Source organism: Fundulus heteroclitus, chromosome 9 (genome assembly GCF_011125445.2).
Source record: "Fundulus heteroclitus isolate FHET01 chromosome 9, MU-UCD_Fhet_4.1, whole genome shotgun sequence".
NCBI classification, from domain to species: Eukaryota; Metazoa; Chordata; class Actinopteri; order Cyprinodontiformes; family Fundulidae; genus Fundulus; species Fundulus heteroclitus.
This window is the reverse complement of record NC_046369.1, coordinates 26,356,799-26,384,582: the sequence shown is the minus strand read 5'-3', so window position 1 is coordinate 26,384,582 and position 27,784 is coordinate 26,356,799. Positions and strand designations below refer to the sequence as shown.

Genomic DNA, 27,784 nt, shown 5'->3' with positions numbered 1-27,784 from the left:
GCCTCCAGAGCAGTGTTTTGCTCTTCTTTCAGCGAAGAAATACTCTGTAATTCCGATAAAACTTGCTCGATAGCCACGCTAACGCTAGTTTCATGGGCTGAAGCCGCCATGTTCTTTAGACTGAACTGTCGCTTCTCGTTGCGTCACACCTCAACCCGCCTCAAAGCCAACGCTGATTGGACGTTCGTTTGGTGAACTGCTCCAAATTTTCTTTAACGGAAAGTAGCCAGACTGATCTGCGAGTGAAACATTGATCCGAGATCAGGATGGTCTCACGAGGCTACTGTCAGATGTCAATCACAGGTTATCTTTGGTTGCAAGACACTAGAAACGGCCGTCCTTGAAATCCTTTAACAGATTTAGAGCCAAAGATTTCTCCACGATTTTGCCACAGTCCTCGTCTTTCGTCTGCAACAGCCAAAAATCGCACAGTGTGTACCGGGCATAAAGGCTGCCGCGCCTAAAAACTTCAGAGATGGTAGAGACAAAAAGATTTCTTATGGAAAGGTGACGAGGTTCGGCTGTTATTTAAGGTGAGTGAATTTGAATTATAGCCGTGCCCAGGCGTGGTCACATTCAGAAGAGTCAGCAGCCAAAACGTTACTCTGCTATCTGCCATTTTTTTGTTTATCCTCTTCTGTGGTTTTTAGAATTGTTGGCAACCATAATGTTGTGCCTGTGTGCATTAACTTCTACTGATTTCTGTCATACTGTGCATGAGTCAAGGATTCCCTCAATGAAAAGTTATGTTTTTCCTATTTACACGACAACGTAAACCGGGACATTTTTGAACCATTACACCCTGGGACCTGTTTTTGAATTGTGATATTGTAGAGAAAAAAAACATACCAAAAAAATATTTGGCACTGTCATGTAAAGGAACAGTGCAAACCATGTACCAAAATTTACCATTTCACCAGAAAAGATGGTGTATACAGGGCTCAAAAGTCGACATCACCTTTATTCTTCTGAGTCTGTTTTATGTGCACTAGCTAAAACAAAGTTGTGGCATAGGGTCTTGATTTTGTTGTTTTTCTTATGTAAGCATCAAATAAATCTAAATGGTTAACCTGGTCTGCAAAAGAGCTTGGCCTACCTCCACTTCTAAAGCTTGCTCATTAACATTTTCAGTAAATCCCGTTTATAGAGTCAAATGCACCAAATGTCATCAGTTACCTTAAAAAATATTCAGATTCATATCCAGTTATGTAGAATTGAATTTGGTCCATAATAAATTTTAATTTATTCAACACATCCTGGTCCAAAACACCCAGTGCAACCTGATTATAAATATAATACATCTTCCACTGGTGCCTGCCTTCAGTGGTCAGTGGCATGAGACTGTGGACATCCAGGACAGGTTGCCAGTCCATCACAGGGGGACACATAGACTCATAAGACAAACAACCATGCATGCACTTACTCAGTCTTAAGGTCAATATAGAGTGACTAATTGACCTAAGGTGCATACTTCTGGTTGTGAGGCGAAGCCAGAATACTGGGAGAGGACAGGTGGAACATGCAATTTCCATGCAGAAGGGATCTGCTTTGGATTCAAATCCCAGATTGTCTTGCTGCAAGTCAGTTCTAACATCTGTCCCCCATGCTTTGGATGACACTCTATGGCCAAATGAATCTAAGGAACCCCAGCCAAATTTCATCTTTTCACTGGCAATCCCAGCATCCTTCCTCATGAACAAGTATATTATGTAAAATGAAAACCTCGCTGCAAAACTCTTTTTAGAGCTCAATAGAGCTCTTTGACTTGCCTTTTTTCCATACAAAAGGTGCATGAAACAACACAATTGAACAAGGACAAAAATCTTCAGCAATGGTATTACAGTCGTGTAAAGAAATAAGCATCTTCTGTCTTTCAGGGGGACTTTGTTAGACCTGGGTACGCTGACGGTTGTTTTAATTGTCCTTCACTGGTAGACTATTTTCCATATAGTGAAATGGCTGATTTGAAATTATTATTTTTGAGACCTCTAGAATCTCTTACTTACTCTTTGTTAAGCTCCTACATCCTTCTTTCTTTAGGCCTCAGACAACTTTTTGAATTTTTCCAACAGGTTCCTTGCTCACTTCAACAGTCAGGAGCACACCAAACTAAATGTCTGAGCTTTAAACAAGACAAACCTCCTTGAAGATGATAATTAGCGATATTCTAATCATTGTTCTATTCTTGTAAATTGCAACGTATCAGGCATAAAATACAGTTGGAGGAAAAAAGCTCATACGTGGACTCAGGTTGCACTTAAAACGCGAAAACAAAGTTTCACTTAGACTCACACTCCAATGACTCCAGATTCAACTTGGACTGGATGCCTGGGAGAATATTTATCTCATATGGTAAAAGTAAGTTACTGAGTGAGTCACAGACTATAGCTCTGACAGGGACGAGCTTATTCTGCTGTTAAAAGGATCATGTGATTTAATAGAAATAGACATTTTCAGACCGAAAACTATAATTTATATATCTATTCATGTTGCCTGTAATATAATATTCATAAAAGCCACATGGATGACTCTCAACCCAAACTCTTGCTGTTCAGCTAGATGCATTATTAAAAAAGATATTTTGTCCTGATTAAGATGAAATAGCTTCTTAGTACATTATCTTGATTCTACCGTCTCTTGTTAACTTACGACATTGCTCCCTACTCTTTAGTTTGTCGTTCATAAAGTTTCTTGAAATATGTTTGCAGCTTAGACTTGACAACAGAGTGGTAAATATAGATTTAGAACACGTTTCCTAAGAAAATCTTCCAATTCAGAGGAGAAAAACGCTTATAAACCCTGTATTGCACTATGCCATAAATGATGGACAGTTTAAACATGAGAATCAACACGTGTTAAATGCGTCTTTACAAAAACGTTACATTGAAGAAATGTATGTTTCCATGTGTGACTGGTTCGAAACTAAATGTACATTATTTTAATTCATACCCTACAATCATCCATGCAGTGTTAGAGGCTTGCTAGATTGAATCTGTTCATTGGGAGGATTTTAGTTTCAGTCATTAGAGACATAAAACTAGAAATGGACAGGAAACACAAACCTCTCTGTCATTAAGTATAATATAACATTAACTATGAACTAAAAACCTGTTAGTGAGAAGCAAAATAAACTCCAGACTTAGGAAATCTATGTTTTCTTTTAATTGTTACCAACATTATGGCTTCTTCTGAAACAATTTAAAAAAGACACTATAATCATACCTAACTTTAAAGCTTAAAAGTCGGATTTATGAGTGATGGCTTGGACAAGCTGCTCAATCTAAAGAATTGTTACAAAAAGCAATAGATTGATCCCTGTTTAGCTGAGTTCATTTTGTGAAATATTTTGGGGGGTTGTCTCTTAAGTGGCCTCATTCAAATATTTTCAGGTGAAGAAATGTTTGTCAGGCTAGACTTGTATGCTCCTGTGAAACTCCACAAATGTTGTTGAGGCTTTTGCTAAATTATCCTCAACCAGACATAAGTTATATCAAATGACTAATCTAACTAGGTGACTTTCAACAAATAAAACATAATTACTTTCATTAATATTTCTTATTATTTTAGTAATGACATACTTAAAATTACATTTTTAGTTTTTGAAATCTATTTTGCTGCTGGGTGCTGCTGGGTGCTCCTTGGTACGGTCCAAAACTTTTTTGTACTATCAAATATGGTACCTGCATATTTGTATAAATCCTGGTGGTCTTGTTGTGTTCCTATTCTTCTTGGCCAAGAGTCGAATACGTATATTATAATACGTACATATAATACATATAATTTCTGTGTCATTTAAGAACACAATATGCTGTTGCTTTAGAGAGCAAAATATCACTACATGAAAAAAGGCATCATCTCTGGCTGTGATGAGTGTCCTTTGAGCATTTTGCAAAGCAACACTGTACACCTCTCTTATAGCAAGTAAGAGTAAAGTAAGACAGCAGGGACTGGCCATTGCTCCGAGTATTAACCACTACTCTCTTTCCAGGGGAGGCTGAAGAGTGCTTCTCACAGTGATGTAAGGATTAAACCCCTTCAGATCAATGTTTCTTGTCTCTCTCCTATTTGTCCTTCCTCTATGTCTCCGTCTCTCAGCTCCCCAGTCATATAAAGCTGTAGAAATCTGGATTTTATTACTCTACTTTTCATTTTGCTCACACCAGATTTTAAACTCCAACTGCAAGTCACAAGCTACTGTACGAGTGACTTTAAGGCATATTCATTTTTGGGCTTTTACAAATTTATTCCTAACATCATTCTTTTAAGGTATATCAATAACACATCTTCAATATCAATAACATCTTCAGCGTGTGGACTTTTTCTGATCCACACAGGGTCAAAGTTTTAAATACAGGCTGAAATATAACCATCCACCTACACTAATAGTGGGATAAACAACCCTCAGCAGGGTGCAGAAAAGAAGAAGCTTCATGGATGATTCAGGACGTACATTGGACCATTCTTTTTATCAAAATGGTAGAAAGTCTTTGAATTTATTAGTGCCTGGGAATGGCCACATTTTGAGCTATTTGAGCTAAATCTTCGACTGCTTTTTATTTTCAATCCTAAATTAGTTTTGATGTGTGGAGGAAGGTAAATGGGTTAAGATGTTCAGAAACAACCCAAGAACCATTAAGGCTCAAGCCTTACAAACAGTTACAAACTGGAAGCTGACACCTGTGTTACTGTCCACAATGAAGCTTGTTTTAATATAAAACCTGGAGATCTTTCTTATCTGTCCATAAAGAAAGAAGCGCTTGCAAAAAAAAGAAATTGGGCACCCTCCAAACCTACTGATGTTTGAGCTGCCAACACAGACAAGGCACATTCCTTCTGGACAAATGTGAAAGTGAAGCTTTCCAGCCATCCAGCTTGGTGGTGGATGCAACGTGGTAGGGGTCCAATAGTGACAGTGCAAGGCACAAATGTGATGGAATAATAAAGGACTACCTACAAGATTCTTTAACTTTACCTCAAACTGTGGTTAAATAGTTGAAACTTGACCATGAATACTATAAGCTTAGATGTTCTAAAAGAACATGAGCAACAAACACGCATCAAAACTGGTTTTGGGATGAATAAACCAGGATAACATTAGGCTTTTAGGAGGCCCTGACGTCAGTCTTATTGAACTAAGCTTAAAGACTGGATTCATGCCAGGAAACCCAATAATAATAATAATAATAGTAATAATAATAAACTCTATCAACTATACTGAGAAGAGTGTTCAAATGTCCTGCCATAACTATTTCAGACGCTTGTTAATTACAACAAAGAGTGTGTGGTGTCTCTAAAACTTACTAAGGCAAATTTAATAACCAGGCTGCACAACATATACATTGCTATATCACTCTACACTATAGGCATATTATGAAGATCTTGTTCTAATGCACATTATTTATACCTTACATTTAACATCAATTAACTTGTTTCACTCCCAAAACCAGCAGTATCAACATAGCCTTGATGTTGAAATGGAAATAAGGGGCCTCCATTATTAAAGAAAAGCATCAACTCTTCCTGTTTTATTTATTGGATGTAACAACTTTGTCGCAACATATCACATATTTTACTAAGATCGTGTAGCTCTATTTAATCAAATTTGAGCCTATATGTATAACCTTAACCCTGTGTGGATAAACATATGCAGTAAAGTAAGACTTGTGCAACCAGTTGTTGTCTAGAAAAGTCAGCGACTTTGTATGCTGCATTATTAGTCCATCACAAAGAAAGAAAGATTCAAATAAATCTATAAAAGCCCTAAATTAGTATGATGTTTATGTTTTTATGGGGGTTTCTTTCTGTGAAAAGTTGCATCATTCTGAATTAGGAAAGCTCAGTAAAGTATTTACAAACCTCGAAGCCAAAGAAATCTCTATTTAATCATTAGCTGCACAAAGAGACATCAGTTCTTTTGACAATATAGCAAAGACATGCTGGTTTAATAGGGAATATCAGAGATACATCCAACACCCGCTTTGTTTTTATTTCTCAAAAGCACATACCTTTCTCAGTTTTCAAGGATTCACAAGTCTCTTAAGACCAGTCTGTTGCATCTTAATGTATAGCTTTAGAAACATTGATTAGAATGTGCTGTTTGGAGCACTTACCCGGTCCTAGTACCAGAGTATTGCATTAGGCTGGAACAGCAGGGATTCTTTTTGTTGTTGTTGCTCACACCACAGTGCAACTGCACAGCTGCTCTTTAACTGTGTTTGTGTGAGATTTTGTGTTTGTTCTTCTTTCCTCCCCCTCCTTTGAGCTGAGCCTCTTTCCCTTATCGTTGTACTGAAATGTCTCTGTGTGTGTGTGTTTGTGCAACAGTGTGTAATGTTGTGGAGTGAATAAAACACAGATAAGTGTTATAGCAGCACTTGAAGGAAACTACGGTGACATGAGTAAAGCTGCTTAGAGTGAATGTTTATACTGTAAGTGTCAGAAACGTCGCTGTCCTCTGTGTGACACTAAGCCCTATAGTGCTGTTTTCCCATGATAACTTACTCTACTTATCTACCTTTCTACCTCCTCCTCCTCTTCCTCCGTCTCTTTCAGGGCACTCAGCTCATCTTCAATGCTGCCAAGGAGCTCGGACAGCTGTCCAAACTGAAGGTGCAGTAGGTTTTTGCTTTTAAGTTGCTTTGCTTCAGCTTAAAGCTTTAATTTCTGATTGAATATAATGATTTGTTTAGACGATTTGCCTTATTCCATTTGAATTGTATTGTTTAGGAGCACATGGTTCGTGAGGAGGCCAAAGCACTATCACCCAAGCAGTGCGCTGTGATCGAGCTGGCTCTGGACACCATCAAGGTAAATGCTATGATTTTTGTCACTGTAGATGTTACACTTAGGATATTGGTTATTTAAGTCCTAAGCTACACCCTTTCCATCAAGAAGCAAACCCCTATTAGAAATCTGTTTCTTACTGGTGTAAAAATTTATAAAATGCCTAAAAATAGATGTTCTTGTTGTAAAAAGAACCTAAAATTTTAAGTTTAATATACGAAACATAAGTATTGGGATAGAGAGCAGAAGTTATCTGTTGCTTAAGCTCCTGCAGGTGCTGTATCTTTGCTAAATACATATTTAGAGTATGATCACATTGTGATGAAAAATTCTGTCTTCTTCATGCAAGTTTTCAAAAAGGACTTTTTTTTTAAATAGAGTTGAGATGTTTAAAAACTCAAAAGGAAATTGTTTTGCATGTCTTATTTGCTTTATTTCTCTCTTTGATTTCTGATTCTTGATTAACTCAAATATATATATATATGTATATATATATATATATATATATATATATATATATATATATATATATATATATATATATATATATATATATATATATATATTGCACTAAATACAAGCAGGCTCAAACACGTCAATCAAGTCCAGCAGATGGGAACAAATTTGCAGCTATTTTTGCATCACGCCCACCCTGTTTTATTTTTTTTTTATTGAACACAGCAGGGAAAAATTTTAAATATATTGTAATGAAGTGTAACAAGAAACACTTACTAAACGCTTAATACTTTATGTTAATTTTACTGAATAAATGGAAGAAAGTCCCAGGTTTCTAACACGCTGTGCGCTCACCTGCCCCCACCCCATCACAGAGTATCTTTATCTACTGTTTATGAATCTGTGTGTGAAGCATCTGTGGGAATATTGCCCAATCATAATGTTTGTATTCTGAATTAAAAAACAACAATCTGATTTTAGACACAATTTAGAAATGTTAAGGTAAAAAGAAAAATCTTTCTTAACAAAAATACCTGCCACACATCACTGGAAAAGAAGACCGCCGCTACCTTCTGTGATGTCCCTGTTCAGTTGTGAAGCTGTTTTATTTTCTTGTGGCAAAATTGACGCCAGCTTTCTGCAAACAGTACTTTTTTCATAATTTACACAGAAAACACATCATGCCATTGAGCAAACTCTCCAGTGACACATGTTGTACTCACATGCACTTTTATTATTCTTCCAAGGCAGCAAGCAACAAAAATCTCAGTATGTATCTAGACTGTTATTGTAGCAGAAAAGCGCTGCTGCATCATGGGTAATTCTGCCGCTGAGAGTGATGCATTGTAAAGTCCTGCCTCCCGTGCTGTGGTTGGTCCGATCTGTTTTGGGCCGGAGGGAATGGAGCCTAACCAGACTAATTTACGCTCCGTATTATTCACTCTGGCTGGCCAGGCTAGATAAGTGCTGTCCGAATAGTGCAGTCAGTAAGGAAGGATGTGGGAAAAGGAGCCAGTATGTTTCCTATCATAGTTCCTTTAGCCTAAGAACCTTGCTGTTGGGTCTTTTGAGCAAAAAGAATAACTTCCTGGAAGGCATTTTTTTTTTCTTTTTATCTTATTTTCGGTTTCTTTTTGTATTTCATTGTAATCATGTGAATTTTACACGACTTAAAGGGAATACTAAAAATACAGAAAAAGAAATGTTAATGGATGTTCTGCCTGCTCTGAGCATGCGCAGTGATCACGTCACACAGAGCAAACATTTAAATTCATTTGAGTATTTTATTTTCTCTGTTCTTAGCTGTGCACTCCGACAGCATTGATCAGAGAACGGATCAGTTTACAGTCTTTTGTCACCTGCAGTTTTGTTTTTGCAAGAAATAAACGATGTCGCACCACGACAACAAGGTCTTCTCTTGTCTGTGCTGGGTCCAAAGAGCGCATTACGTTATAAATACGTTACAGCTCAATCAACAAGTTATATTTTTCGTACAAAATAATGGCAGCTGTTATCAAGTGAATTAAAGCATTTTGTAGGAAAGGATGGAAATATTTTTTTCCTGTCCTTTTTAAGCTAATAAAGCGCTTTCAACAGCGACCCTGAAGTTATTGTGTTTGCGCACGCACAAAGGAGCTGATGGTACGGATCGTGCTACCGGTACAGATCGGATAGTGACATGTAGCCCATTGCAGAATGTTCTTCCTCTGTAGTTTGAAGTGTTGTTTGATGTTCACCCTATATCACCACCTACTGGCAGAGTGTATGTACGTCAGTGCTTTGGTTCACAAAAGCTTTATTTGATACATTTCTGCTCTAAAACAAGGAATTTGACACCAGTTCCACTATTTTTACTATTTCTAGTGTTTTTCTGGAGAGAGACTTGTTCAAATATTTTAAGTAGTGTTGTGTGAACTGTTTGTCGTGTTTGTATGGTTTTACAAATTAATTCAAAATGTTAAGCTGTTGACGCAGCAGATACAGACAGTATAGTATGATCGCTTATTTTTTTGTTTGGATTGAGTGCTGCAATTTGTTTCCTTCTTACGTGCTCAATGTTTTCAGAGAAATTGTTTCTCAGGTAAAATTATCATATCAATATTATGAAATTGCATCAAGAGCAACAAGAGTCAGAAATCAATAAAAAAATTCTACTTTAGTCCAAGAATTATGATACTTTTGCATTGGTCGTCTGTCATGAATTAAGATCCAAGTCATCGGTTTTGTGATTTATTGGTCTGCATTTTTGTATGATAGCAATACTTCCATGCTGGTGGTGTGGGTCTGAAGAAGACATTCCTGGAGAAAAGCCCCGACCTCCAGTCTCTCCACTACGCCCTGTCCCTCTACACTCAGGCCACTGACAAACTCATTAAGACCTTTGTCCAGTCGCAAAACGCCCAAGGTAAACTAACCTTTTTTTTCTTTTATAGTATCTCTATTTAGTCATTGTGAATTTAATTTCCTGTCTGACATTAATGTTCAATGTACAGTGCCTCCCAACAGCATTTATTCTCCTTTAACAGTCTAAGTGTCTCTCATGTTACAACCATAAACCTCAATGAATTTAATTGATTCTATGTCTTAAACCAACTGGAATTAGGGCATAATTGTGAAGTAGAAGCAAAAGGACTCATAGTTTTTACTGTTTTTAGTTCAATCCACTTTCTGAAAAAGGAAAGAGTATGGCAGAACTGCAAACCTACTAGGACACCGCTGTCCACCTAAACTAACAGGACAGCCAATGACAACATTAATATGAGTTGAATCCAATTGGGTTCAGCTCTATTTAAATCTTGACTCTCTGTGTCAAGATTTGAAATTTGCTGGTCACGCACTATCTCTATCCAATTATATGAAGCTTGAGCTGCTATGCAAAGATACATTCACAGGAATCTCAGTCTGGGTATGTGTAAGGTTAAGGCATCAAAAGAGGCCGAACATGATGGATATTTATGGTTTTTGATTTATGGTTGCTTCCACTTAGAAAGTATGCCCTACTTCATGTTGGCCTGTCTCATCAAATTACCTTGTATTTGTATAAGTGTGTGGTTCTAATGTGAAAACTTTCAAGAGGTATGAATAAGTCTGCAAGCCACTATAGACTGGTACTTATTCATTGGATATCTGTTGGTATCAAGTGCTTCCCAACAAAACAAAATATCTGTATCCTGGAGATAACTCTACTTTTTTTGCAAGAGAAAAAAATGCAACAATGTGTAGACAAGGATTATTTTCAGAGAGCTCTTAAACGCTGAGCTTTTTGCTAGCCAAACCACAAGAATCATTGAAACTACTCTTTGATCTGATATGGCAGCCACTTGCTGTGGAAAAAATTAATATCCACCACTTTGGATCTCTGACTCACTTTGATTCTGCTGCTTAGTCTCCCTCCCAGCCATTGTCTTTGTGGAAGCTCTCCTGCTGGCACGCTGTCCCTGAGCACCGCTCAGAGGGATGCCAGTTCAGCAGCTGAATGATTCAACTTTAGCTCAGTAAAATCCCATCCAGTATTTAAGGCATGCTACAGAAATCTCTAATGTTAAAAAAGGGTCTACACAATGCTACTTAAAAGGCAAGTAGTATAACCTGGCCAGCCAGATTAATAATGTTTGGCACTCTGTTCTGCACATTATCAATCTGGGGCTGCTTCGATCGAATCCTTTCTAGGAAAGGAGGGACATGCAGCAGAACTCTAAGTTGATTGGGCGAGGCGACACATAGTGCATAGGTTAGTTTTAACCAAACAGGATATCAAATTAAAACATAAGCAGCATTAATCATGAGAAACCACAAAAAGGTAAGTTGGTCAAGGCGCTTCTTGCTGTTCTTTCAAAGATGAAATTGTGGATTTTTACAAAACAGATGTGACAGCAGCAGCTAAACGCCCATCTTCCTAAGCTGCCATGTTTATGCTGGTTCAGCGGTGGGCTCAGCCACTCTTGCTTTCGTCACAGCTGTATGTCCCGCCTTAAACCATTATACTGCAATGTGATTGGCCCGAATCGTTGTTGGTTCAGACTCAAGATGGATTCTCGTGTGTTTGTGGACGCACAAAAACTGAGAGAATTCAGCTTGCAAGCTTAGAAGAGGGTATTAATAAATAAAAATACCACGGTTTGACCACTTTGTTATGAAAATGCTTGTACATGTTGATCTGTTTTTACAACTCTGTGATTTTGAACTTGAACCGTTCCCTGCAAACGTCTTATTTCTGCGTTTCTCTCCTTTCTCCTCCTCCTGCCCCGTCTGTGGGCCAGTGTTCGGCGGGAAGGGGGTGAGATTCACCACTAGTGAGGATGTTTACCCAGAAAAGGGTATGTTGCTCTCAGGCTCAGGCCCTGAGACATCTGAGACTATCAGAAAGTCTCCAGACCAGAGCCCAGCTCCCTCCACCTCCAACCCCCGCCCCCAACCCCTCATATGCATCCAGAAGCCTTATAACTCCTGCCTGCTCAAGCTCTGCCTGCTCAAACTCATCTCAACAGAGAAATGCGATGCACAAACTGAACACACACTCTCTTCGCCCGCCACACCAGCGAGACTCTTATGCATTCATGCATGAAACATGAACACTGATGTCTGTATGTACTGCAGTGAATACATACGCCACTGACAGTATGTATGAGCAGACACTGAAGCATGATGGGCAGACATCAGGAAAAACATAATGGAAATGCATTAAAGTGTGGAGCAATTCTGATGTAGCATGAAGTCATTAAGAAAGGCCCGACGGCCGGATGAGTGAATGAGTGTGTGTGTGTGCGCGTACGTGTGTGTGTGTACAGGCAAGTGAGTGACTGACAAATGCGACCATCACTAGAGGTACAGAAAATTATCTGTCAGTGATGGGAACCACAGAGGACATCCCATTTCCTCTGCAGAACCGCCCCTCTCTTTGTGCTGGAGATGAACGTCTGCAGATAATGGCAGATAAGGTTCTTGTTAAGAATATGATGACGGCTTGCTCGTTTTATCTGGGAGAGCTCTCTGCACTTGACTGCTTCATCATCAAACGCAGGCAAAAAAAACAAAAAACAAAGAAAGACCCACACGGCTCTCGTGTGCAGCACGATCCTCCAGAGAACCTGCGCTCTACTCATCTGCATGCTGCAGACTGAGCCAATCAAAAATTAGCCCTCAGGTCAGGTGATTCATTTCCTGTCAGCTCAGATCAGGATGAAAGGCAGTGACTCTTCTGCGTTCACCAGAGTGACACACTTGTACAGAGCAGTGCTGGAGCTGGACGTGTTTAGTCAGCATCTGTGTGCACATTGTTTAAGGCTTTGGTGAACATCTGATGCCGCGCAACCTCAGGCTTTTCAGCTGTGTGTGAAACGGTCAGTGCTCCAGCAAAAGACTCTTTTGAGTGAGTCTGTCACACCACTACCTAACCCAGGAAAATCAATCCGTCCACTGTCTACACCCACTTGTCTTTGCGGGGTCGCGGGTGTGTGGTGCCTATCTCCTGAGGTCATTGGGCAAAAAGCGGGGTCCACTCTGGACAGGTCACATGTTCATCATGTCGTGTCTGTGGACTGTGGGGGGGGGGGAGAACCCATGCATGCACAGGGAGAACATGCAGACTCCATGCAGAAAGACCCCAGGCCGGGAGAAATGCTTTATCCACATGAATAATATTTTCTGAAACATAAACAATGCCAAAATGAGAATTGCAATCAGCCTATTTTTTTTAATCAAAATTTTATTTAAATTATCATTTAAACAAGTATAAAAACAACAGATTTGTTAGGGATGGGTGGCCTCCATTTCTGGATCGGTGCTTTTTAGTTAGAATGGGTCTAATCTTAGATTTGAACTAAAAAGTGATGTCTGACACCGTGCACATACGTGCCGATCGCAGCTTTAGCACAATCAGGTGCTGATAAATCTGACCGCTGGAAACAATCATTGTGACAAGCAAAAATGCAAAACAATAAAACAAATGTATTTCTGTTTTAAAGTGACAACGTCAAAACACAACATAGAAGACCCCGAAAGACAGAAATAAAATCTGAAATTTACTTGCTTACACAACGCATCTGCAAATGTTGTGTGAGGTTTTATTTTATTACCATGCTTGCTGACTATCATATACCATAATATTTAATAGCGCTGGATGAGCTCCTGTCTTACACTGACCAGATGAAATCCAGCTGTCCAGCAACATATTGTCCAGGCCAAAATGATTAAGTTTCTCAGGGGTGTATTGAGGAGTCTGTGCGTAGATCTATGAACAGACCGTTCTGCCCTTCAGTCTTGCTGCATATAACCCACGTCTGAATGTTCACTTTCCCCAATCTCTCGCTGAAGGGTCACAGTGTCTAAAATCTGGTTCCATATTTCTCCATCACTCCATAATAGCATTCTTTGGAAAACATAATCAACTCATAATCCCCCTCTAATATAGATTTCTTCTACTTTTTCTTTTGAGTACCAATTAAATCTTTTAAATCATCAAACACATTTTAATATCAGTCGGGGATCAGATAAATAAACATAATACATAATAACCAATTGTTTCAAATAATGATTTAATTTGTTAAGAGAGAAAAATCTATCCAAACCAACCTCGCACCATGTGAAAAACTAATTCCTGCCTGAACCTGATTGAACCTGCACTGCAAAAACGGACCTAGAAATAAGTGAAATATTCTTTAAAATGAATGTATTTGTCCTTGATTTGAGCAAGTAAATAAGAGGATTTGCCAATGGAATAAGATGTTTGCACTTAAAATAGGAACAACTCGTCTCCATAATCTTATTTCAAGTGCAGGATGTCTAATTATCTTATTTTAGGGGTCAAAATACTCATTCCATTGGCAGATAATATTATTTACCTGCTCAAATCAAGGATAAATACACTAACTTTAAGAACATTTTACTTATTTTTAGATCCGTTTTTGCAGTGTGATAACTGGTTGGGACCGCTTTAGAGCCTCAAACAGACGTCAAGCATTACTGATGACTGGAAAGCGTTTGTTTACATCATTGTGGGGGAATTTTGTCCTACTTTTATTTGCAGATCTGTTTAAATTCAGCCACATTTGAAGGTTTTTGAGCTAGATCAGTGTTTTTAAGATCATGCCACAGCATACCAACCAGATCTAAATTCTATCTTTTACCAGGACGTCCCAAAACCTTGTTTTGACATGGACCGTCAGACATAGACCATCAGGTGTATTTCAGATCATTGTCCGGCTGCATAGCCCAAACAGGCTTGAGCGTAAGGTCACAAACTGATGAGCAGACATTCTGGTACAGAGAGTAGAATCCATAAATCACAGCAAGTCGTCCAGATCCTGAAGCAGCTCCAGGCGTTTACACTACAACCTCTGTGTTTGACTGTGGGTATGATGTTCTTTTTATCAACCGATGGGTTTGTTTTTTGGCAGATCTAACAGGAACTGACTTTCCTAATAGCTTCACTTCTTTCTCGTCGGTCCACAGAATGTTTTTTTCCCCCTTAATTTTCATCAAAATGCATTTTTGGTGAACGTAGGATGAGCGTTTGCATTATTTTGGCTATTTTCTTTAGCTTATTTCTTATTGCTCAGTCATAAACATGGATCCTAGTTGAAGTGAAGCCTGCAGTGCTTTATAGGTTGTTCTAGTTTCTTTTATGACCTCCTTGATGTGTTCTTGGAGTGATTTTGGTAGGTCGGCCACTGCTGAAAATGTTCACCACTGTGGCTCTCAATGTTGTTTGCTGTATTTCTTCAGATAAGGGCATTACATGTTGCTTTTTGAGAACTTTGAAGCCTACCTGATGGCAGAACGGCTCTATTTAAATTATTGCTTGGATTTGTGGCTGTTATCAGGCCTAGGTTTGGCTGGTGAAATTAAACTGAAATAAATCTAATTAATCACAGTTTATTTGTGATTTTACAAAGGAGATAATTCCATTTCCACATTGGGCCTGGTTGGTTTTCCCTTTAAATAAAGGTTAATTATCATTTTAAAATGTCATTTGTGTTTACGCGGGTTATCTAGTCCTGAAATTAGTTTGATCTGAAACATTTGGGTTTGACCAAAAAAAAGCAAGAATAAGAGAAATCAAAGGTCCAAATACTTTTTCACAGCATGATACAAGTAACCCATCAGTCTTTTACTTTTACTTTAAGGCACAGTTATTAATGCATGTATTGCCTTGATCTTGTGATTGTTTTTATCTTTTGTGCACAAGGCCAAAAATGTATCCCAAAAGAAGCCCAGACTCATGCAGTAACCTTGTTTCATGTACAATAGCTGTCCTCCTGAGACATCATCAGCCCAGTCCTGGCAAGCTAATAATGTTTCCTATTAGGTAGTTACATTGTTTTTCTTCATTATCCATTTCTGCTCAAATCTCCTATAATATTAGTGCAAAACAACAACTATGCGTAATTATTTATGCAATTAGGCATTCTAATTTTCAAGGTAAATAAAGAAAAATTATTAAATGGGTTATCAAATACAACCCAAAATAAACATCTGATATAAACAGCATTTTACACTGGAATGGACCGATAATTTTAACAACACAGCTTGATTTCTCCACCACACTGCAAGTCCAAATCAATAAGCTCGCATTCACAATCTAAAACCTGGTGTGGACGTGCGCTGCACTTATGTCCAGATTCCTAAATCCAGAAGTAAGCGTAATAATGAGCGGCTTATTTGTGACTGTATGCACATGTTATAAACCCTAATGTGTGCAAAAATCTATATTCTTCTTCATTGAATGAAGCCCTTCTTTGTCTTTTCTAACTAGTTTAAGTGAAAATCAGTGTCATGAAATAGGCTAACGGATGGACTCCAGATTTTTCATGGTTTTATTCAAAGAAAATGTAAAAAATGGCTTTTGCATCGTGTTTATGGCCTCTAGATACTTTTACTCTAGGTTTTGAAACAGACACAAGGTTCTTAAACCAGGTTCTATTTAGCAGTTTTGTGAAATTGAGGTTTTACTGACAGAGAACTTATGATCTAAATGTTTTGTGTCCAATATAATCCAGTTCAGATCTTTCTGCAATCTAGATTTTAATTTATCTAAGAGAATATTAAAGCATCCCTTTACCACACTGCTTCCTTGGAAGGCAGTTTAAGCTCCGTATATCTACACCAGTATAAAAAAAAAAATCGGCGCGACAAAAAAAAGTGCAACAACGCTGGAGCTGATTGTCTGTATGCTGCAAGCTAAAAGCTACTTTGTTGGAAAAGGAAAAAGTGAAATGTCATGGGAAGATGCAATATTTCCTCCTCTGCTGTTTTTTTCCCGAAGAGGAAAATTGTTCAGCTTCTTGGAGCCTTTTTCCGCTTCCTCGCCAGCAAAGTTTCTCTCTTATCTTCCATGAGCGTCCCCCTCAGAATAGGCAGCGCCAGATGGATGGCTGCTGCTCTCTTTGGTCCTGTTGGCAGATCAGCCAACAAACCCATAATGCTCCTCAGAGAGCTGCATGCCAGGAACACTCTGCCGTCTAACTCCCACAGACACCTTGTTCAGTGGGCGACTGGTTAAAACACACGCACACTTCTAGTTGGTGAGGGAAGACACTAATTAAAACATTAAAAATTAATGTCCATCTGTCACTGTATCCTTCCGGAGGCGTGTGTGGATATAAACCACTTGCAACACACAAAAACACGGCAGAAAGATTTATCCACCGTCTCCTTCCAGGACAAAAGCCAGATTAAAGCCGTTAAGACGGGACGCAAACATCAACCCGAAATCCATCACACAGCTGGAGGTATCAGGCGGAGGATCACGGGGTTTGGTTGCAGTCGAGTTTCAGGGAGCTCTTCTCAGCTTTGCAGACCTTAACCAGCAGATATGAGGCGCTAAACTTCTAGGCTACTTTTGCTCCTGGTTGATGCGCCTCAGAAATGTTAGAACGTCGTTGTAATGCTGAAGACAGAGGACCCCAATGCAGGACACAGGAGGCATGAAACTGCAGAAATAAAAGATCCAGAAATTCCTTGAAGTGAATTTGCAGCCAGAGTAGACTCTAAACACGTCCTGTTGAACCCAAAACATCAACGCTTAGAACAAGACTCCAGAAAATGATGAGCACAAAGCACGGGTTGGGAAGAAAGGAGACAACATTATCATAAAGTTATGGTCAGATGTTTACCTCATGTACGTTACTGGTTATATGATTTTGGACTTTTGATGATGCATTTGAACTGTTCTTTTTCCAGGGCCGAATGATAATGCAGCATACAACTTCAAGGATTTTTCTAAACAGGAACTGGGTGCACAAGTTTCAATTTATTGTGTATTTTATTTTTCTACATGACTCTACATGCAAACAGACTAATTTAATTTGAATGAATGTCTCCTTAAAAGATTCCGCCTGGATATTTGAAATTGGTTGGTCTCCTGGCATGAAGCCAGCTTACTGGTAGGGGTAGAACAATATAGCCGTTCACATCCATATATCGACTAAATTATTATCGATCCAGTTACATTGATGCAAAATGAAAATACCGATCCATATTGTCATTTTTAAGATACACCTGTATTTTGAAATTCATAAGACATAAGACTATAGTGAACAGGTGATCTATTACAATATAATTATTATTATTGTTATTAATATTTTAAAATTAGAAGAATGCTGTTTTTGATTTAAATGCCTGATACCTGGAAGAGCTTAGAAATAAAATGGTCAAATCATATTTGGGTTTTTGTGAGATCATGTAAATTGTTAGCTGGGCAGATGATATCGATCACAGACTTGCGAGCAACATATTGCGATAAATTTATTTCAATTGAAATTGTATCGTAACAGACTTTGTGATATCCGCAAATATCGTATCGTCATCCAAATAAATCGATATGACATTGTTTTGTGATAAAGCAGATTGATTTACACCCCTACTTGTAAGCATAGCCACTGTATTTTCTACAGGACTGAGGACCAAGTCCCCTGCAGACGCTTAATCTTCACCTGTTTTAACCAAACCAAAGATTCAATCATCTACTCAAACCGTCACCCTTTAGAAGACAGGAAACTACTTGGGCTTAGGAGAATTAAAATTGAGACTGCTAAAACACAAAGGCCAATGTCCATGATGAAGCCTGTCACAAGGCTGAGATGTTTTTGACCAAAAAAATAAGAATCAGCTCCTCCAAAACACCTTTTCATAATCAGCCAACATGGACGAACCTTATGGAGAAAAGCCTTAGAGTCAGATGAGATAAAAATGTAGCTGGTTGACAACAGTGACAAAAACTGCTTGGAGTGTCAAAGTAAGACTTTCAAACCAAGAATACAGCATTAGCTGTTAGTCATGGTGGCGGCAGTATCATGCTGGTTTACGATAGGAGTTCTAAAAGAACGATGTCCCAACAACACACAGCAATCTATTTCTGAAATGTATTAAAAAGGCTAATATTACGCTCAACGACCTGACCCAACATCAACCCAAATGAAAATTAGGAGACTATTAAATCTGTGTCTACCTGGATGTCAACCAGTATGAATGAGCTCTACCATTGTTTTAGGAGGGGTCAGATATCCAGCCAATATTATGCTGCTTGTTAATAATAACAATAATAATAATAATAATAATAATAATAATAATAATAATAATAATAATAATAATAATAATAATAATAGGCATGTAATCGTAGTCTCTGTGTTGCTCGACAAGGGACTTTTATCCAGATATAACTGGGGTTGTATATATACTGTGTATGTGGGTAATTATGAATGATTCTGACCATGTTTAGACTGCAGAAGATCCAAAGTAAATTCAAGATTGTGCACAAAGTCGTGTTTTATTAGAATCACCGTAGTTGTATGTTGTCCAATTCATTCTACCCCGAAGACAGAACAGATCGGATGCTTCCTTAAAGGTCCAAAAATTAAAAAAGCCTTGAATGGGTGAAAGCGTTGAACAAATGAAATAGGTTGTCCGTGTGTGGATCCATCTGAGCAGGACCCGACTTGATCTGTCAGGAAGTATCGCTCACTATCAACTGACCCTCTGCAGCACATCCCCTTTCTTCTTCTCTGCCTCCTACTAACCACCCTGCATCCATAACGACACCATGCATCTAGAAAGTATGAGCGCGTAACAATCCAGCCTCAGTCCAACGTTGTGTACAGTCCTGATCGGTGCAAACGTCTTGTGAACACACTCAGTTCTGAACATTTTTCTTCCAAGGAACTAGCCTTTGTCTTAGTTTTTTACCAAGGTCTTGAGCAGCATTCTTCAGGCTGTATGCCGCTCTGCCTTGGAGATAGTATCGACACCAAGCAGTCATAAAGAAGCTCTTTGTTCGCATTTCTTAAGTTGAATCTGTGGAAAAACTTGGTTCAACACAGTTCGGCTGGTATAAAATAGGATTTTAACTCCAGCAAGTTGATTTTAAAGAGCCATTAGCTGAAACCCAGGTGTACAGTAGATAATAATGTCATGTCAGGTATTACCTTTCACTGCCCGTAGAGACTTTTCCTTACGCCTGACATCTCTTTTTCTTCCTACTTTTTTCTTCCGCACAGCACAAATATTTTTATGGTAGGTTCAACATCTGGACAGAAAAGATGAAAAAGCACTCAAACCTAGAGGACTACTAATCAAAATCATCCAAAAAGTCTAAAAGTGTTGATCCTTGAAAGCAACGTCGTAGTTTTGCGCAGCGGTCTATTTCAGCTACGGACTGTGTGTAAAAGCTGTTGCTGTGAATGATCGACTCTTTTGTATCGGTTCTTCAGAGCAGTTCAGGGCATTTTCCCTCCAAACGCCCCCGTAACTGGTTGTATTTTTGCTCTAGAGCTCAAATAAAAAAGACGGTCCCACCCACTCATAGCAGCATTGTCTGATTCTCCACTTTAGCACCCCGACGTGCGCTTAATCGGATCACCATCGCTGTTACATTACCTTAATGTAACATAAAGAAAGGCCTAGCCATCTTGGGTGCGTTGATCTACAAATCTTTGCTTTTATATCCAGCCCTGGAGGAGAAATTAGTCACGAGAGCACCCTGGCATTTTGTTAGCGATAGGAGCACGGGAATCTGTGCTTTTATCTCATTCAAAGTATCAATGTTGCTTTTTGTTCTCCGTTTGTTTCCTGTCAGGCACCGGAGTGGATGATGCTGTGGGCGAAGTGTCCATCCATGTGGAGGTTTTCACGCATCCAAACACTGGCGAACACAAAGTCACAGTGAAAGGTAAAACAGTTGTTGTTGTTTTTTTTTACTTTTGTACAATCTCTGTGTTCACTTAGAACAAATGCAGATTTTTCCAGAAGTTTGCCACCTGCCAAGCTTAAATGAGAGCAGTCAAATGGATAAATGAAAGATGGAGCTTCGACAAAAATATTGATACTCGAGGAACTTTTTCACATCTTGTCGCATTACAAGTCGTTTATGATTGTGAAGTACCAAAGCGAGGATACATGGTTTTAAAAAAATTTTCAATAATAAAATTATGTAAAACGTTAAATGCATTGGTATGAGTCAATATTTTATAGAACGACCTCTTGCTGCAGATGAACCTGCAAGTCTTCTTTGGAAAATATCTCAAACGCAGTCAGATTGGATGGAAATAATCTGGGAACATGACTTTTTAATTTCCTACCGCAGGTTCTCAGTAGGATTTAGATTTGGACTTTGACTAGGCCAGTCGAAGACATGAATTAGCTTTGATCTAAACCATTTCATTGTAGTTGTGGCCGTATGTTTAGACTCTCTACATGAGTCACTGTGTTTTACAGCCACTTACAGGTTTTCTCGCTGGATTACTCTTTATTTAGCCCCGCCCATTTCCTCATCAAGAAAATGCATCCCCACAGCATGACGCTGCCACTGCCATATTTCATAGTGGGGATTGTGTGTTCAGGATTACGTTCAGTGTCTGTTTTCTCTCACAGAAACAAAGACCGGTGGAGTTTTGGTCTTCCACATGCTTGCTCTGTTGCTTGCATGGCTTGTGGGAAACTTTAAATGGGACTTCTGCTTTTTTTTTTTACTTTGTCTTACCTCTGAATCAAAATTCCTTTGTGTCCATGATGCTTTTTGATCTCTAATGTTGTCTAAAAAAACATTTTAGGCCTTCACAGAGCAGCTGGATTAATACAGAGATTAAATAGCACACAGGTGGGCTCTGTCCATCGATTAGGTTCCCTCAGAAGAAAAATAATTGCACCGGATTTTATTTATGGATATTGTTGAGGAGAATAAAATTAACTGTTATATTAATCAGGCATTTGTTTCGAAAGTAATAAGGTACTTCTGGCCTCTAAAAAACTGTGTCTCCCCTTTCAAACATGAAAAACATGCAGCTCACAGGATGTGTTGAGAGCTGGTTATTGGCTGGTGAGGTCAATTGTTTAGTACTAAATCAAGCTTTACTGAATGAAGAACAGCGCTTTGTTTTGAGAACAGAAGGAATTGGAGCCTCCAAGTCTGCCCCCAAACTAATCAGGGGGGAGTCAGTCTTTTTTTTTTTTTAAGCTTTATTTATTGAGCATCAGTGATACATTATATAATTTCAATTACAAGAGACATGATACTCGTATTTATATTTTAACCCCCCATCCCAAGAACAAAAGTAAATTGAAGATAAATTAAAAAAATATTTAAAAAGGCTGTGCACCTCACAAAACATGGTACACATGGGTTTAATCAAAATCACAGATTCAAACGCAGGATGACTGCAGCATTCAGTCTTTTAAAAGATGCATTCGGGGTAGTGTAGAACAGACAGAATCGTTTGCAGCACCATGAGGTAATACGGCGAAATGGTAACGTAAGTTTCTGTCTCCTTTGGAATTCCAAATGAATTAAATAGGCATATTTTAAATGTTTGCCTCTGATCATTGTTTCTCCTTTACTGCCAAATCTTAAACCAGAGTAAGACGGGCCTTCAGAAAAAAGCAGGAGCAGCCATTTACTAATATCAACAATATCGACGTAAATGACAAAGTGTGAAAGTTTAAGGAGTACGAATACTTTAGGAGGCAACTGTATTTTCTTCCTCTATTTTCACTCTGTGGACAAGAAGCTCAGTCTAAGCAGTAAAGGCAGAGCCAGGATTTTCCTGTTCATTCTCTGCTTCTCACGACTCCACGGTGTCACACTTTTTTCTTTTCTTTTCTTTTTTTTTTTGGTTTTTCCACATGAGCCTCTTCTCTCATCATCACCCACACCTTCCCACTCACTTTCCCTCTGCTCCTCTCTCTCTCTCTCTCTCTCTCTCTCTCTCCGTCTCTGGCTCAGTGGTGGCAGCCAACGACCTGAGGTGGCAGACGCAGGGAATATTCCGCCCGTTCGTGGAGGTCTACATCATCGGCCCCCACCTGAGCGACAAGAAGAGGAAGCACGCCACCAAGTCAAAGAACAACAGCTGGGCTCCCAAATACAATGAAACCTTCACTTTGTAAGTTGCCGGATACATTGCTGGTTTCGTGGAGTGGGGTTCGATGCGTGGGGGGGGTTATGTAAGACCCTCTTACCTTTCCACAGCACCCTGAGCAACGAGGTGGGTCCGGAGTGCTACGAGCTGCAGGTGTGCGTGAAGGACTACTGCTTCGCCCGAGAGGACCGCACCGTGGGCATGGCCGTCCTGCAGCTGAAGGACGTGGCCTCTAAGGGCAGCGCCGCCTGCTGGCTGCCGCTAGGTAAGCGCATCCACATGGACGAGACAGGCCTCACCGTCCTGCGCATCCTCTCCCAACGCAACAACGACGACGTGGCCAAGGAGTTCGTCAAGCTCAAGTCCGACCAGCGCTCCGCAGAGGAGGGCCGTGGCTAAATTAAACTTTCTTCTTTTTTTTTTTTTTTTTTTAAAAAGGCAAAGTGGGGCTTAAAAATGCCGCGTCTGGAGCTCAGTCAGACAGCCACTGCCCCCGGGGCTCTCCTGAGCCACTGCAAGTCACTGCCAGGGTAATCCAGTGTTGTAAAAGCACAGATAAGACAGGAGTCACCACACGCCCAGTGCTGTAAATACATTTATTTCAGTGGAGGAGACACAAAGCAAAAAGAGAAGCGTCACCAAGTCCACGAGTGTCTTTATCGCTACTTGTGTGTTTAACTATCCTTTTGACTAACAGTAGAGTTTCCTTTCGTGTCGTGGAGAAACACAAACGCTTCTCGAGTGGCCGGGTTGAGAATTTACGTTGTAGCCTCCAAATATTTCCTTCTCACGTTTCTCCCTGCCTTTCTAAGTCTCTGCCCTCTCATCCCTCCCCACTGGCACGTGCCCCACTCAGCGAAAAGGGACCGCAAGTGCCAACAGATAATTGCTGAAACACGCCAAGACCATTCCCAAGCACAACAGGACCAACCGTCCACCCGACCCACAGCAGAAACGGGCTCAAAAGATATCGGGAACAAAGCACTTTTAATTAATCGTTCGACGTTATCGCTTTCTTATTCTAGATCTATATTTATATTTCGATAATTCTATATATGATCATTTAAATATACATATAATATATACAAAGGAAAGATGTAATCTTACAGGATTGGTCGATGGACGTGTGGTAAATGAAAGATTGTCTTTCTACCTTGTAACAGAGCACACTGCCTGACACCCTGGACACCTTCTGTCTTGTTGACCCTCGTCCTCTTGTCTGTGTCCTGCGTGAGTTCAGCACAGAGAGCGAAATCTGATGAAGCACCTCTGAGCACTGTGATTCATCAGATTAAATGTAAATATGTGTGAGTCAGTGAGTGTGCGTGAGTGAAGCAGCATGTGTGGCTGTTGGGATGTTGACCTCACGTTGCCGGTTACCTGCAAAGAGAAGCCATCACAATGTTTATTTGGAGGAATCAGTTTAGTTTTTTTTTTTTTTTTTGCTTTGGTTACATTTTAAAGGCCAAAACCTTGATATTTCTAACCTTTATCTTTTACTGCAAACATTCCTTACAGCCCCGTCTGGGTCTGACAGCAGTGCATTACAGAGGAGAGATTAAATCCCACCTCATTTTCTTTAGCAGAAATATATATATATAAATAAAAAAAAAAGCACCTGACTGCCAAATAAGGAGATTATTTAAACGAAAACAAACAAACAAACGTGCATTGAGAAAATATTTTGCTAAGTAGCATCATGTGAGGTGAAATATGTCACTTACCCCTCCTCCCCTGAGTGAGCACAGATCTGCAATGATCCGACACCGTTTTCACATTTCTGTCACCTTCCAACCACAAACTTCAGCGTATTTTAATTAAGGATTTTAAGGGATTGACCAACACATAAAAAATAGTCCAGAATTGTGAAGTGGAAGCAAATTTCTACATGGTTTTCACTTTTGTTTACAAATAAAAATCTGAAGAGTGTGGCGCTGAATTGAGCCCAGAACTTTGTAGAGTATGACTACCAGCTTCTCTCATGTAGGGAAGTTGTGTTTTAACCCTTTCTGCTGTCTCAAGCTCGGTCATGTTGGGCAGAGAGCCACGTAAGCATCGTGAGGTCTGTACTTTAACTAGGTCATGCTAACACACACGTGCCGTGATAGAAACCCTTCCTGGTAGCTCTGCTTTAGGTTTAGCGCACCTCTACCACCATCTCAAGTCTTTTGCAGCCTTTAACCGGTTTTCTTTCTGGGTTAATCTGCATTTGGCTCCATCTAGTTTCCAATCGATCATATCTGAGTTACTGTCCCTGCAGAAGAGAAGCAACCACCATGTTTCCCTGTGGGGATTGTCTGTTTAGGGTGATGATGATGTGTTTCTACCATACATAGTGTTTTGTAAGTGGGCTAAACTGTTTTAATTGGCTTATCTGACCAATGCCGCTTCTTCCACATTTGGTGTGTCCCCCCGAACACAACACGGGACCACATGTGGCTTTCTGCCATCAATGGCCTTCTTCTTGCCCATCTTCCATAGAGGCAACATGTGTGGAGGTCATAGCTGAGAGTCGTCCTGCTCCCGGATTCTCCCACCTGAGCTGTGGATCTCTGCAGCTCCTCCAAAACTACCCCAGGCTGCTTATCTGAATCTTCTTGTCCGTCCTGTCAGTTTAGATGGACCACCGTGTCTTAGTAGGTTTGAAGTTCTGCCATACGCTGTTCATTTTAGGATAAAGGATATTTTTTCTATGATATTTTTGCTATAAACAGCTGTTTGGTCACACCTCTGAGGCCTTCAGAGCAGCTGCATTTATACTGAGATTAAATTGCACCCAGATAGCCTGTATTTACTAATCAGGTGACTTCTGCAGGCAATTGGCTGTACTTGAATTTATTTAAGAGAATCAGGGTTCAGGCGAAAAAAATGCAGTTTTCAGATTTCTATTTGAAAGAAATTTTGAAGATCTTGTAAAAGAAATCTCCTTTTTCGACCCACTTTACAACCATGCACCATTTTATTTTATTTTTATTACATAAAACCCAATAAATTTGAAGTTTGTGCTTGCAAGTTGACAAAATGTGGAGGGGGTTCAGATCTAGAGTTAGCGAGGCACGGTGCGCGCGTCGCTTCAAAATCCAGACCGAGAAGGAAAACCTCTGATAAAGGGCTGCTGCTCCAAACCACAATGGGTCAGAATCCGACAATTAAAAGATGACATTAAGGTCCAAACTGTGTACAGAGATATACAAAGACGTTTATAAAGCACGCAATCTTTGTTGCACTGCTAAAAACTCTTATCTGATATTTTTTTAGTCTTTCAGTGGTTAAGATTAGAGAGAAAAAAATCCAATTAAAGCAAATAAATCTGTCACATATATATATATATATATATATATATATATATATATATATATATATATATATATATATATATATATATATACATATATATATATATATACATATATATATACATATGTATATATAATATATATCATAGTTATATATATATTATATATACATAGTATATATATATATATATATAATCATATGTATATAGATTATATTACATATGTATATATATATCATATATATATATATATAGTCTATATCTAGATCTACCATATCTGCTGTTTACTCTCTCTCATCACACCTATTTCACACATCTACCTATCTTATCCCTCTATAATAAAAATGCCTCCATACATATATATATAGACATGAAACTATATATCAGAGAGAGAGACAGACACATATAGAGACATACAGAGAGAGATATAGACATACATACAGACATACAGATATGAGATAGAGAGAGATAGATAGATAGATATATATAGATATACAGAGAGAGACACATATGTATACATATATATATACATATGTATACATATATAGATATAGAGAGGGAGTATAGAGAGAGATAGAGGAGAGAGAGAGAGAGAGAGAGAGGGAGAGAGAGAGAGGGGGCAAGAGAAAAAAGAGGATATAGATATAAAATACACAAGCACTAAATAGAAAACACAGTATAAATACACAATACATAGTGAGACATATAAAGATAAGTGATACATAGAGTGTAAAGATATGTATCATTATATATAGTATATATATATATATTTTACCCATTATTTATATATATATATATTTATATATTATAATCTATATATTATATATATTATGATATAGATATAGATATAGATATAGAGGTCTGTTTACTAAGATAAGTGATGTTCATAATTTTCAGGACTCAAAAAGATATATTTATGGGGCCTGAATAATAAAAATGCCGCCATCATTAAAGGAAGTGGACCAACTGAACTCTATGCATCTGACCTATAAACTCTATGTAGACGAATCCTTTCTGAAGCAGTCGTATAATGTTTACATGGTGGATTATTAACCTAATTATCGCAGCACAAGTGTCTATGTTGTGAAACGCGTCTCTTGGTTGTTGTTTTTCTTTGGGCCAAATATCAAAGCTGTCGTGGAGCGGGTCAGAGGCGGCAGTGTAAAGAAATCCTGACGCGGAAAACAGATCGTTGTTGTAAATAGCTGCCGTGTGAAACACATCAGAATACGTGAACTTTGCTGCTCTGTGGTAGACTTGAATTTTGCGCGCCGTGACCTGAGCAGGCGATTATTAGCGCGTTTCCAGTTTGGGCATGGAGCTGCTGCTGAAAGACATAGGAAGGCCGTGTACATAATGGAGACCAATTACAAGCCATATGCATCAGGAGCTAGGTGAATATTTGCTCTGGCAGTAAACGCATTGCTACACCATGTGGGCTCAAAATGTCTATAAAAAAAAAAAAAAGATTTCTAAATGTCGTGTAACTCTCTGGCATGTACAAGGTCTTTTTATTGGAAAAGAGCATCAGCACAATCTTTTAATAACAGGTACACAACCGTCACACAGCTGGAAAACGCCACGTAAATAATCTTTATTTATTGCTGTTGACAATGATTCTCTTTAGTGGAGGAGGGTCTTCCTCCTCCTGGGCCTCAGTTCACCACTGAAGATGGAAGTAGATGAAGCACAACGAAAAGCACACACACACACACACACACACACACACACACACACACACACACACACACACACACAGGCGGACAGACACGCATGATCGTCCCCACTCTGTCCGGCCGGGCCCGGGCCGCACGGCGCCGGTTCGAGTAACTTCCAGAGACGGTGCATGACGGGAAAACAAAAAGGAAAACATGTGTTGTGCCAGCACGCATAATTATTTGAT

The 27,784-nt window shown here is 39.1% G+C and overlaps 1 protein-coding gene across 8 annotated transcripts in view; it reads left to right on the top strand.

Moving 5' to 3' along the window:
- The window catches only part of unc13a (unc-13 homolog A (C. elegans)), a 74,589-nt gene extending 50,157 nt beyond the window's left edge, over positions 1-24,432 (top strand). For 3 of the 8 annotated variants that reach the window (XM_012880927.3, XM_036141345.1, XM_036141344.1), the window contains 8 exons: positions 3,989-4,018; positions 6,553-6,609; positions 6,727-6,807; positions 9,496-9,643; positions 11,499-11,555; positions 20,309-20,401; positions 22,451-22,610; positions 22,697-24,432. In XM_012880927.3, coding sequence (XP_012736381.2) covers positions 3,989-4,018; positions 6,553-6,609; positions 6,727-6,807; positions 9,496-9,643; positions 11,499-11,555; positions 20,309-20,401; positions 22,451-22,610; positions 22,697-22,985 — 915 coding nt within the window. In that variant the 3' untranslated portion in view covers positions 22,986-24,432. The remainder of the gene's footprint in view (positions 1-3,988; positions 4,019-6,552; positions 6,610-6,726; positions 6,808-9,495; positions 9,644-11,498; positions 11,556-20,308; positions 20,402-22,450; positions 22,611-22,696) is intronic. The other 5 variants (XM_012880928.3, XM_036141349.1, XM_036141348.1 and 2 more) reach the window with 3 other exon arrangements.
- Positions 24,433-27,784: the final 3,352 nt, after the last annotated feature.